At 40.5% G+C, this 14,421-nt stretch overlaps 1 protein-coding gene across 1 annotated transcript in view; it reads left to right on the forward strand.

The window, feature by feature from the left end:
* Positions 1–14,421, forward strand: part of GRIP1 (glutamate receptor interacting protein 1) — a 464,606-nt gene that overhangs the window by 281,356 nt on the left and 168,829 nt on the right. Inside the window, exon 5 of the mRNA XM_010841627.1 lies at positions 14,098–14,233. Within this exon, the coding sequence (XP_010839929.1) occupies positions 14,098–14,233 (136 nt within the window). The remainder of the gene's footprint in view (positions 1–14,097; positions 14,234–14,421) is intronic.

Below are 14,421 nucleotides of genomic sequence, written 5' to 3' on the forward strand. Positions count from 1 at the left end.
ATTACAAAACATTATTGGTTATCTATTTCATCTACAGTAGTGTGTATATGTTAATCCCATCCTCCTAATTTATCCCTCCCCACATATTCCCCTTTGGTAACCATAAGTTGGTTTTCTATGTCTGTGAGTCTACTATTTTATATGCATATGCTGTGCTGTGCTTAGTCTCTCAGTCACGTCTGACTCTTTGCGACCCCATGAACTGTAGCCCACCAGGCTCCTCTGTCCATGGGGATTCTTCAGGCAAGAATACTGGAGTGGGTTGCCATGCCCTCCTCCAGGGGATCTTCCCAACCCAGGGATCTAACCCAGATCTCCCGCATTGCAAGCAGATTCTTACCATCTGAGTCACCAGGGAAGCCCTTATATGCATACATCTGTGTGTGTGTGTGTGTGTGTGTGTGTGTATAAAATGTGTGTATAAAATATGTATACCACATCTTCTTTATCCATTCATCCACCAATGGACATTTATATTGTTGCCATGTCTTGGCTACTGTAAACAGTCCTACAGTTGAACATTGGGGTGCATGTATCTTTTTGAATTAGTTTACTCTGGGTACATGCCCACAAGTGTGACAGCAGGATCATATGGTAGTTGTATTTTTAGTTTTTTAAGGAACCTCCATACTGTTCTGCCTAGTAGCTGCACCAATTTACATTCCCACCAATAGTGTAGAAGGGTTCCTTTTTCTTCACCTAAAGGTAGATACTTTTATTATTCTTGTTTCAGATAAGGAAGCTAAGACCCGCTCCCCCCAAAACAATTAAATGACTTATAAATTGTGACACTGGGAAACTTAGTAGCAAATTTTGACAGTTAAATCATCGATTTTGGAAAAACAGAACGCTGAAAGAATCCTAGTATTGCAGTAATTTAAAAGCAGTGATGTTTTTTCTAAATGCTTCAAGAGACATATTTAAATCATTTACACCAAGAATCCACATGTCTGCTTTATCTATTTTTAAAAAATGCTGGTTATGCATCATGTACTTTCCGGGATCTCAGATTTTTGTGGCTGGTCCTGCATATTTGTGTATCCTCTTTCTCTAGAGGTGACCTGAGAAACACGCAGATATTAATCTAGCCCACCCCGTCACCGTGGGAGATAAATACAGATCATAATTTTATTTCACATGAATATTTGTGAAAGGTAGTATTTATGTGCGGTACATCCCTGCCATGAATCTAACTTATGTTCAGATTCCCAGGGGATGAGAAAAATTCTGGTACATCCCTCATGTCACTAAACAAAGGTGCAAAGTGCCAGAAGACCTTTCCCTACTAGTCTAGGTGGCAAGAACTGAGACAGAAAATGCAGCCATTCATCACAGAAACCCAGCTTTGAGCCCAGCAGCTTTGCTGAACCAGGGGATGTTAGGAGGAACTTGAAATGAGTATTGGAAAAAGCATCTGTTTATTTCCTGAGGGGGATAAACTTCCCAGTGGCACCTCTAAAAGTAATATACAGACAAAACTGTATTGTGAGCAATAATATTCTCTCCAATAGTATTCTGGTGTGAGCTTCAATCCCCCTTATGAAGGCAATGGTAAAAAAAAATAATCAACCAAAGAAGCTCAGGGAAATAACTGTGTGATCCTGCTTTATCATTCTGCCTTGGCACCACCCAGCAAGAGCTGTTTGCCACAAGCTGATGCTCATCTCCAGGTCGTAATTCCCTGTGTTGGGACTGATGTACCCATTCATTCAGCAGCTCCCAGGAAGCACCTACCACAGTGCCATTCTAGGCACTGGACACACAGCTGGGAAGAAAACATCTCTGTCACTAGCATCTGAAAGTTTGTGACTTTGTGTATTAAGTTTTCATCAATAGCATTTCTATCTTACTGTTTATGATATAATTTTTAAAATCTGCTAGTGAATGGAAGTTCAATAAGTAAAGAGCTCCCTGGTGTCTCAGATGGTAAAGAATCTGCCTAAAGTGCAGGATACCCGGGTTCAATCCCTGGGTCGGGAGAATCCTCTGGAGAAGGGAGTGGCTCCTGGCACACTACAGTCCCTGGGATTTCAAAGAGTCAGACACGACTGGCTGACTAACAAAGAGCTCCACCAGGGCATACTTTGCTGAATGTGCCCATGATGGTTGCTTTTTTTTTTTAAGTTTTTAAACATTTTTATTTGTTTATTTATTTTGGCTGTGTCAGATCTTAGTTGTGGCATGTGGGATCTTTAATTGATTTTCAGTTGCAGCATTCAGGATTTAGTTCCCTCACCCAGGGATCGCACTCGGGCCCCCTACATGAGGAGCATAAAGTCTTAGCCACTGGCCCACCAGGGAAGCCCCAGTGATTGCTTTTAAAATGCCTTTTCTCTTTTTGTGATATGACTCCAAGGTGAGGGTCTTACAAACCCTTTGTTTGGGATGTGACAAAAACCATTCAAAGAATAGGTTTTCTCTGGTACTTAAATTTCATCTCAGTTCTCTGTGAAGTCATGTGACTTCACCTTCTCCAATCAGTCTCAGCAATACAAACTTTCTCTCTTTCCTTAATTCCCTTTTAGTGACTGGTGTCAACAGCCCTAAATCAAACAAGGTGGAAACCTTGAGATCCACCATCCCTCCCAGTTCCTTGCTCCCCACACACTAATGCATGTCTAACTCAGGGAAATTCATCCCGGTGTATCTGGAATTAGTGCCATCCACACAGCTACTGATGGATTGCAGTTTCTCACGTTTTACCCACCTGTCCCCTCAAGTCCATGCCTCCCTTTTTGCCTTAGCATCTGTCCACACTCCAGTTCTTAGCTTCCCTTACAATTAGATGTAGATATGGAATCAGTTCTTGCCCTTGGGATATGAACAGAAGCAGGCCAGTGGTGGCTGTTAAGAGAGTTATTTATCTCCATCCCCCAGGGAAATGCAGACAAGATACTGTCCTAAGGCAAAAGTTTCCAAACTCCCTTTGTTCACAGAGCCCTTGACATCTCAGTAGTTTTTGCACTGTACTTCTAGGTCAAATGAAATATCAGTAGCCCCACTTATTAGTATCTAGGTCCAAGCAATATAATCCATATTATCTCCTAACCATTACCATGGATAAATTTAAAGAACCACAGTTCAGTTCAGTTGCTCAGTCGTGTCCGACTCTTTGCAACCCCATGAATTGCAGCACGCCAGGCCTCCCTGTCCATCACCAACTCCCAGAGTTCACCCAGACTCACGTCCATCGAGTCAGTGATGCCATCCAGCCATCTCATCCTCTGTCGTCCCCTTCTCCTCCGGCCCCCAATCCCTCCCAGCATCAGAGACTTTTCCAATGAGTCAACTCTTCGCATGAGGTGGCCAAAGTACTGGAGTTTCAGCTTTAGCATCATTCTTCCAAAGAAATGCCAGGGCTGATCTCCTTCAGAATGGACCGGTTGGATCTCCTTGCAGTCCAAGGGACTCTTAAGAGTCTTCTCCAACACCACAGTTCAAAAGCATCAGTTCTTCGGCGCTTAAGTACTTAGTAATGATATGTTTGTTGGGCATTGCTGTTTCTCAAACCTTCAAATCAAATGAAACATTGACAAGTTCATTTCCTGTTCCACATCGTGCCACATGGACCTTCCTTTCTTGTCACAGAAACCACCACCTAAAAAAGAAAAAAGCTTTGGAAAGATAGGCTATCAAAAAAAGCAGGGCTGTGTTCTAATGTTGAGCAAAACTGTCTGTATCTAGTAGGTGGTATTGTATCCAACTGATACCAAGTATGGCTGTAATTCCCTCGCATTTTAAAGATAGTTCACCGTAGTTCTGTGAGTTCACTTTGGAACCGTGGGGCGCCTTGTGCACAGTTTGGGAACCAGAGCCCTGGGGGATGACAGAGGCACAAAATGGAAGAAAACACAGCTCCCCGCATCTCCATGTGAAGCAGAGAAGGCTGCTGATTGGGAACACTCACCCCACTCAGGCTTCCGTGTGAGTGAAATAAGCTTCTTTTGTGGTTGGACCATTATTCATTTTTGCATTTGTTGGCACAACCTGAGTGTTAAATCACTTCAGTTGTGTTCGACTCTGTGCGACCCTATGGACTGTAGCCCACCAGGCTCCTCTGTCCCTGAGGATTCTCCAGACAAGAATACTGGAATGGGTTGCCATGCCCTTCTCCAGGCATTCTTCCTGACCCAGGGATCAAACCCAGGTCTCTTATGTCTCCTGCATTGGCAGGCGGGTTCTTTACCACCAGCGCTGCCTGGGCAGCCCTGACACAGCCTAGCCTAAGTCATTAATATCTTAGAGTACTGCAGTGACCTAATGGTTCTCCTTGACCCAAATCTAATGTCTTTTTCCCAAGTTCATGTTGTCATCACAAAATCTACTGCTTTACCCTAATAACAGGCTAAACCTAAATAAGTGTTTCTCAATCTTGACTGCATGTTAGAATTACCTGTGGAGGTTTTAAAAAAGATCCCAGTGCCCAGTTCCCCACCTGTAAGGATCTTCATCTAATTGAAACGGACTAATTCCTTGATGAGTACAAACTACCCCAACTCACCGAATCTCAAATAGATCATTTGAACAGCCCTTTAACTATTAAGGGAAATGAATTTGTAATTTAAAAACTCCAGACACAGATGGCTTCATTGAAAATTATACTAAATGTCTTAAAAAAGAATAAACAGCAATCCTACACAATCTCTTCCAGAAAAACAGAAGAGGAAAGGATGCATTTCTCAATTCATTTTATGAAGCTAGTATTATTACACTGATACCGAAACCAAAGCGGGAAAAAAAAGAAACTACAGATGGTATTTGTCATGAATATAGATGCTTCCCTCATAGCTCAGTTGGTAAAGAACCTGCCTGCAATGCGGGAGACCTGGGTTTGATCCCTGGGTTGGGAAGATTCCCCCTTCAGTATTCTGGCCTGGAGAATCCCATGGGGTTGCAAAGAGTCAGACACAATTGAGCAACCTCCACTTTCATAGGTGCAAAAAAAGTCCTTAGCAAAATATTGGCAAATGAAATTCAGCAATATTAAAAAAAAAAGAATTATACACTGTGAGCAAATGGAGTGTATTTCAAGAATGCAAGATTGGATCAATATTAGAAAATCTATCAATGTAATTCAGGATATTTTCAGACTAAAGAAGAAAAATCACATCATCATATCAGTGCAAAAAGAATGTGGCAAAATTTAAGCTCAGGATAAAAACTCTGTGGGTTAAAAAAAAGGAATAGAAGGGAATTTCCTCAACTTGAAAATCTACAGAAAACCTACAGGTAATATAATACTTGATGGAATACCGAATTCTTTTCCCTTAAGATAAGGAACAAGGCAAGAATATCTATTTTCATTACTCTTATTCAACAGAGTACTGGAAGTTCTAGCCTATGCTTTAGGCAAGGAAGGGAAATAAAAGGCATATAGATTGGAAACAAATAAAAACTATCCTTTCTTGCAGATGACATGATTGTCTACATAGAAAACTCTAATCTACAAAAAAAATCCTAGAACTTTTAAGTGAGTTCAACAAGGCCACAATATATGCGGTAGCTATATAAAAATCAATTGCATATCTGTATACTAGCTATGGACATATGTACATCAAAATTAATAATGCAATACCATTTTCAATTTTACACCCAAAATAAAATACTTTGTTGTAAAACTAACAAAACATGTATAGGGCTTGTATGCTGAAAACTACAAAATGCTGATGAAAAAAATCATAGAAGTTTCTATATAGTCAAAAAGACATATTGTGTTTATGGATCAAAAGACTCAACATAGTAAAGATGTCTATTCTTTCCAAATTGATATACAGCTTTAATCCAAATCCTATCAAAATACCAGCAAAAGTTCCTATAGATATAGACAAGATTAGTCTAATATTTATATGGAAAGGCAAAGAAACTAGAAGAACTGAAGTAGTTTTTATAAACAATAAAATAGAAGCAATCAGCCTCCACAGTTTCAAGACTTACTATATAGATACAGTAATGAAGGCTGCATGGCATCTGTGAAGGGACTGTGTTTGTTGTTCAGTTGCTCAGTCGTGTCCAACTCTTTTTGACCCCATGGACTGCAGCACACCAGGCTTCCCTCCTTTACTATATCCTGGAGTTTGCTCAAACTCATGTCCACTGAATCAGTGACAGACTGATTTTTCACAAGGTTCAAAAGCAATTTGGTGGATAAGATAGCCTATTCAACGAATGGTGCTGGAGTAATTAAACACCCATCCCACTCCCCGCCCCCCAAGTTATATGAACCATGACTAAATCTCATACCTTATGTAAAAATTAACTTAAAATGGATAACAGACTTAAATGTAAATATTGTGGTTATTACATAATATTATAGAACTTAGAAGAACTTTTGGAAACTGTAGAAGAAACAAGAGAAATTTCCAGGATCTAAGGCCCAGCAAAGAATTCTTAAAACTTGACAACAGCGTGACCCATAAAAAGAGAAACTGATCAATTAGACTTCATCAAAATACAAACTGTTGGCTCTGCAGAAGACCATGTTAGGAGAATGAAATAAAATCTCCAGACTGAAAGAATATATTTGCAAACCACATATTCAACTGGGGACTAGTATCTAAAGTATATAAGAAACTCAAAACTCAACCGTAAAAAAAGCAAACAATCTAATTAGAAAATGGGCAAAAGACCTGAAAAGACATTTCACCAAAGAGGATATGCAGATGGCAAATAAGTACACACACACAAATTTCACATTTCCCATTAGAGAAATGGCTCAACTTAGCCAAGAATTAAAACTGTAGTTAGATATCACTAACAGCCATGTATTTATTTAAGTAAATACATATTTATTTTAAAGATTCAATTAAGTGTCTCACACATATCAGTGTGGCTAAAATAAAAACAGTAACAATCAAGTGCTGGCGAGAATGCCAGTGGATCATTCACACGCTGCTGGTGGGAATGCAAAATGGTACTGCTATCTCGGAAAACAATTTGACAGCTCGTTAGAAAACTAAATATGCAACTACTGTATGGCTTAGCACTTGTACTCCTGGGCATTTATCCCTGATAAATGAGTAATTATGTCCACACAGAAACTCACATATGAATGTTTGTAGCAGCTTTATTCATAGTAGCCCCAAACTGAAAACAACCAAAATGTCCTTCAACAGGTTGATGGTGATACCAACTTTGTATGTCTATACCATGGGACACTACTTAACAAGAAAAAGGAACTCTTGCTACGCACAACTTGGATAACTCACCAGAAAATTATCCTGAGTGTAAAAAGTCAACCACAAAGTTTTCACACTGTGTGACTGCATTTATTTAACATTCTTAAAATGGCAAAGTTATAAACACAGAGAATAGGGTCAGTTCAGTCAGTTCAGTCGCTCAGTTGTGTCCGACTCTTTGCAACCTCATGAATTGCAGCACGCCAGGCCTCCCTGTCCATCACCAACTCCCGGAGTTCACTCAGACTCACATCCATCGAGTCAGTGATGCCATCCAGCCATCTCATCTTCTGTCGTCCCCTTCTCCTCCTGCCCCCAATCCCTCCCAGCAGCAGAGTCTTTTCCAATGAGTCAACTCTTCGCATGAGGTGGCCAAAGTACTGGAGTTTCAGCTTCAGCATCATTCCTTCCAAAGAAATCCCAGGGCTGATCTTCAGAATAGACTGGTTCGATCTCCTTGCAGTCCAAGGGACTCTCAAGAGTCTTCTCCAACACCACAGTTTAAAAGCATCAATTCTTCGGCGCTTAGCTTTCTTCACAGTCCAACTCTCACATCCATACATGACCACTGGAAAAACCATAGCCTTGACTAGACTGACCTTTGTTGGCAAAGTAATGTCTCTGCTTTTGAATATGCTATCTAGGTTGGTCATAACTTTCCTTCCAAGGAGTAAGCGTCTTTTAATTTCATGGCTGCAAGGAGCTTTAAAAAAGCGTTGAAGTAAGAGAGTAGTGGGTGATCTATAAAGGATAATATGTGGGACCCTTGTGGTGATGGAAATGCCTGTATCTTGACTTCATCAAGATAAGTATCCTACTTATATATAAGTATTATAGTTCTACAAGATGTTACCATTAGGGGAAAACAAGGTAAAGAGGATCAGGGGCTTCTCTGCATTATTTCTTGTAACTGCATATGACTCTTACAATTAAGATTCACTTAAAAAATTTCCCTGCTGGTCCAGTGGTTAAGAATCCACCTTAACAGTACAGGGGATGTGGGTTTGACCCCTGGTCAGGGACTAATATTCCACATGCTGCAAGTAAACCCAAGTGCCACAGCTACCCAAGTGCCACGTGCTCTGGAACCTGTGTGTCACAATGAAAAAGATCTCAAAGGATGCAAAAAAGATCCTGCACGCCGCAGCTAAGACCTGATGAAACCACATAAATAAGTTAATAAATAAATACATATTTATTTAAAAGATTCAATTAAATATCTCACAGTTAAAACGTTCGGCTTCAATCCCTGGATTGGGAAGATCCCTGGAGAAGAGAATGGCAGCCCACTCCAGTATTCTTGCCTGGGAAACCCTGTGGACAGAGGAGCCTGGCAGGCTACAGTCCGTGCGGTCACAAAGAGTCCGACATGACTGAGCCACTGAACCAGCACCAGGAGGTGGTGTTCAGATTGATTTGGTCTGGGGTGGGTGCACACACTGTTATTTCCAAGCCCCCCAGGTGCTTCTAACATGCATCCAGAATTGAAAAAGTGTACATCCCAAAACCTAGGTCATCATCTACCATTTCTTGTTCCTCTGCCTTTAACATTGCCCTTCCATTTGCTGAGATGAGGCTGCCTTCAAGACCTGGCTCAAAATAACTCCTCTGAGGAACTGTCCAGAGCACGACTTATCCAGTCTGGTGATGGATCCTCCCAGGCTGCACCATGGTGACCCTGCACTTACTCTTGTCGTCACTCTTTGCTGTAATTGTCATTTTTTGTCCATCTCCCTGATTTCAGCAAGTGTGATTACAATTGTTCACCTTGCAATTGCCTGATCATTTAGCCCCTGAATTTTAGGGACCTTCTAAAAATTACAAGTAACTCTCTTTTCCTGCTGTTAAGCCTAATTGTACTTTTTAAATAATCGATGAGGCAAGAATTTCTGGACACCAAGAGTTTCACAGAACAGAACAAGATGATTATGCTGTATGTTTATTCTATGCAAAACATTACAATCTTCATACTACAAAGCACTAAGATGGTCTGATCTGGGTTCTGTAGGCCCTATGCCTATGATACGTCTTTGCCTTCTTTCTTCTTTAATCTCTCTCAGGGGTGATACTTTTGGTGGCGTAACATCCAGTCATAACCCAGCATCTCTTTCAGTAGCCTGCCTTCCTGCAAAGGCTCTTTCTGTTCTTTCATAGCAACATTAATCAGCCAGCTGGCAGACTTTAGGAATATCATTTTTCACAGAAACTTTGCATGGAAGCATGTTCCATTTTTGCAATAATGTAAAATATACTTTGTGTCTCACAAATCCTATTGGCATTTTTTTTGATATTGTGAACTTTATAATTTAAGGAGCATTGCCATATTTTTTATGTTGGATTATAGAATATCAGTTCCTTAATATCTGGGATTTTCTCTGTTTGGTTGAGTTCTGTATCTCCAAAGGCTAGAACAGAACCTGGTACATAGTAAGTGCTCAGTTTTTACTGAATGAATGAATGAATGAATGGGATAGCTTTTCTTTTGTTCTGGGCTTGTATTCCCTCAGAAGTGTGTTAAAGTTTTCTTCACAGAGATTGTGTATATTTTTCATTAATTTTTTTTCTTAGGGATTTTAGTTTTTTGACTCTTGTAAATGGAGTTTTTTCTTTTACAAGAACATTAACTAGTTGGTATTTGTTTATAAAAGGCTATGGTTTTCTGCATATTAATTTTTAACCACCTATGTTATTGAATTTTTTTATTCATTTGCAAGAATTTTTCATACTTCTCTTGTTTTTGCCAGGTACTTCTCTTAAAACTTTCCAGAGTTTTAAGAGGATTGAATTACAAGCCCAGAGAAAAACAGCAAGCAACTAAATTTCATTCTAGCAGTGAGATTCTTGTTGGTTGTGCATGTACTGGTACACATGTGAACCTGCAATTTCTTTTCTAAGGTAATTAAACATGATGATTAAGGAAAATGTCAAATCCACGACCGGCTCAGTCATTGCCAGTTAAGCATCATCTGTTCCCTGAGCTGCTTGCTGATATGGAGAGACTGCCGTCTTTACTACAGAGTCCTCTTAATTTGGGGAGGGACATTTGCAATTTAAATCACAAAGAAAGAAATTGTCAGTATATACTGACGTGTTTCACTGCGAGCTTTGTTCAGTAAACCTTGCTATACAAGGGAACTCATGCAAATGAACGCATCTGTCTTCATTTCTCCTCGCCATTAGGTCATTATGCAAACATTAAGCACCAAAAAAGACATAAAATGATTGATTAGTGTAGTGGAGCGCGCAGGTTAGCAGAAAGCCAACTCAAGAAGCCTGTTCCTCCCTCCCCACATTGCTGCTTTTCTCCTCTCCCATTCGGAAACACCCATAAATGATTTAGTCAGTCCATCCACTTCAGTGTTCTTGCCTGGAGAATCCCAGGGACGGCAGAGCCTGCTGGGCTGCTGTCTATGGGGTCACACAGAGTGGGACACGACTGAAGTGACTTAGCAGCAGAAGCAGGGTCTGGAGATATTTATTGGCAGTTAACATTCTTGTGATTCAGCACATTTTCTTGCGACAATATTCTATCCTTACTCCTGAGTTTTGCCTAATTTAGATTCCCCCTTTGGTCTGTTCTACTCTGCTAATCCTGATCGATAAATACAGACGGATTAGACAGAAGACAAAATTGTGAAATTGATGTTCTATTTGGAACAGCAAGTCTTCATTTCACATTGTTGCCAAGACCACCTCCTCTTTGGCCACCTCGCCCACAACCCACACTGTGGCGTGGTGCTCTCTGATTCATCTGCCTCTGTGGCTGTGCTTTAAGTACCTCTGACTTTTTCCATCTTTGAGTTTCATCATCTGGTTCATAGTAAGCACTCAGTAAATGCTAGAATCAATGAATACACAAATTACTCAGTTAAGTGGTACAGTACATTAATGTTTTCTTTCGTGTTATTAGAACTAACTATTGGGGAAAGGTTTGAAATCTTTTTAAACAAGAGGGTAATTGACTATTACTACTTTTAAAAGTAACCCAGATGGATTTGTATTTTAACAGAGATCAAATTAAACTCATTGAATTTAGCTTTTCTAGATTCTCAGATTCAGCCAGAGGTCTGGGAAGGACCTAGATACTTTCTGGAGAAAATTGCACTGTCCTCATCTTATAAGGCTGAAGCTATGGGGCTTCCCTGGTAGCTCAGTTGGTAAAGAATCCGCCTGCAATGCAGGAAACCCCAGTTCAATTTCTGGGTTGAGAAGATCCCTTGGAGAAGGTCCATGGAGTTGAAAAGAGTCAGACACGACTGAGCAACTTTCACTTTCTTTTCATGTCCTATATCCCATGTTATTCAGAAAGTACTCTCTTGAAAACCTGAGTAGGAGTGAAGTTCTTATTAATTGAAACTTAATTCTCCCTTGCTTGTTACTGTTTTAGAGTTGCTTCTCTGTGTATTTCTAATTGACCTTTAAGACATACCCTTAAAAATCAAGGCTCCCAACTCCTCAAGTACAGCTCTGTAATGAACTGCTTAACCAAAGGGAATCAATTTACATAGTTAAAGAAAATGCAAACAATTCTTTCGTTGGGCAGAGTTGTTGAACACATTATGTCTCTGTAATGTGAATAGCCATCATCTATTTTGTAATTTTCGTTCCTTTATTGTTAACCTTATTTTTACCTAGCCTTTTGCCAAGGAGGACTTAAAGGGGTTGCTTGTTAAGTGACCTCTTCAGGTATCAGCTGTGCCTGTGTATTTCTTTATGGAGTGTAGAGAGGGTTGCTTTGTTCTATGTTGAGGGGGCATATGAACTGCACACTGTCACGGACTTTTGTTACAAATGCACCTGGTCAATGATGTAAAAAGCCCTGTGCTTTTATATATTCGACAAGAATTTTACTTCTTGTTCAGTCACTAAGTCGTGTCCAACTCTCTGTCATTCCATGAACTGCAGCACGCCAGGCTTCCCTCTCCTTCACCATCTCCCAGAGTTTGCTCAAACTCATGTCCATTGCATTGGTGATGCATTCCAACCACTGCATCCTCTGTCACTCCCTTCTCCTCTTGCCCTCCTCAGCGTCAGGGTCTTTTCCAGCAAGTCTGCTCTTTACATCAAGTTGCCAAAGTATTGGAGCTTCAGCTTCAGCTTTAGCATCAGTCCTTCCAATGAATATTCAGGGTTGATTTCCTTTAGGATTGACTGGTGTGATTTCCTTGCTATCCAAGAAACTCTCAAGAATCTTCTCCAGCACCACAGTTCAAAAGCATCAGTTCTTCAACACTCAGAGAATTTTACTTCTTGAATTTCGATCATTATTTGATCTCTCATTCAAAATGTAGTAAATGAAGCTGACATCACTCACACTCATAGCCTCTGCCATGGGTTCTGTTTTAAATCAACAACAACTCAGGTATGCACTGTCCTGAAACTGCCATGAAAAGAGAAGAATGCAAGGCTGGCAATCCCAAGCCTAGACTGACATTAATACATTGAAATCAGTGGCCTGTTCCTGTCTTCCTTCTCCAGGTACTCTGTTCTCCTCACTAGACAAGATGAGAAATTATTTCTTTCTCTAACACAATTTGACTTTTTTATTGGCTAATTGGATGGGAGACCAGCAGCAATAATTCAAAAACCTTTATGATATGCATTCATAAAATTTTGAAATGATAATTAACACTGCCATATGTAGTTAAGAAAAGGGCAGAAGTGTGCAAATAATCTTTTCGCTCTTTTGACTTTGAAAAGGAAAGTCTATTCTTGCATTTTAACATGAGAATCTCTGATGTCCTAGGAGTTCATAATCCCTGAAATTCATAACCTGATTCAGGAAGAGTTGGAAAACTGTTGAGTTTCCCCATTCCTACCCAGAGAGTATATGCAGAGTTGGGGATAACAAACAGAATTTTGAAACAATGCTTGTCATAGTTAATCTCTGGATGGGTAAATGTTGAGGCATTTCTATTTCTGAAAGCAAGGAGAGTCAAGTTTTCTTTCTATGGTGCCTTCAATCAAAAGATTTGGGTTCTCTCTTGGTGTGTGGGGCTTCCCTGGTGGCACAGTGGTAAAGAACCCACCTGCCAGTGCAGGAGATGCAAGTGATGCAGGTTCAATCCCTGGGTCAGGAAGATCCCCTGGAGTAGGAAATTGCAACCCACTCCAGTATTCTTAACCTAGGAAATCTCATGGACAAAGGAGCCTGGTGGGGCTGCAGTCCCTAGGGTCACAAAGAGTCGGACCAACTGAGCATGCACGCATACTTGGTGTGTAGATATGACCCCCACACGATTGGTAAGATTTAAAAATTTCAGGAGAGAATGAGAATTAACAGAATTCCCTGGGGATTCTGAGGACCAACCCTGCCTTAATATAGTGTGACACATTTTGTAAGAAATGATGTAAGTTGTAACATGACGCTATTGTACTTTGTTTTCTGAAAGACCAAAAAGAAAAAAACTAGAGTCAATAATATTTTTCTTGAACTTGTAGAAAGCTCTTCTCTTATGTCATTCGTCTTCCTCAGCTAAAAGGTATCGCAGACTTGGAGTCTGCTGCTGCACTGTATTATTATTTAAAATTCCATTACAGCCCCTTTACCTTATGACTCTCAATTGCTCCCTTTAGAGTTACAAGGAGAAACATGAGAGAAAGTCACTTCAGAATGACAGGAAACAAAGGGCGAATGTTATCCTGTACATAAGCCATGTCAGACTATTTATTGTGAATCTAGCACGAAGTACCCCACTGGTACCCATTTTAATAACCTTTAGTGGAATCGCTGCCCCGCCTTATCTGCCTGCTCCTCTTTACAAGACGCTCTGCAAATGGCAGTGGAAAAGAGGCTGCAGAACTTTTCCCACAAAAGAAAAAATGCAGAGCGTTTATGGGGAGGAATCACCTCACCACCCACAAAGACAACCCTTTGTGCTCCTGCTGTCATTAACTAAAGCAGATTATTTTCTTTTAACAGAGGAATTCAAGGGCTCCACTGTGGTTGAACTGATGAAGAAGGAAGGCACTACCCTTGGGCTGACGGTCTCGGGCGGAATTGACAAGGATGGCAAACCCAGAGTATCTAATCTGCGGCAAGGAGGAATCGCTGCTAGGTAACTGCATCGCAGGGAAACGTAGAAAAAGGAGTGAAGGTGTAATTAATTCAGAACTTAAAGCTCCATCAGAAAAGGTCACTAATAGATAAATGACACTGCCATCTGCCAGGTGGAAGCCCAGGGGGTGGGGAGGAGGCAGATTTCAGAAGGATGGCTTTTCTGGCCCATGCCAAAGTCACCAGGGA

Source organism: Bison bison, unplaced genomic scaffold (genome assembly GCF_000754665.1).
Source record: "Bison bison bison isolate TAMUID 2011002044 unplaced genomic scaffold, Bison_UMD1.0 scf7180017864163, whole genome shotgun sequence".
NCBI lineage: Eukaryota > Metazoa > Chordata > Mammalia > Artiodactyla > Bovidae > Bison > Bison bison.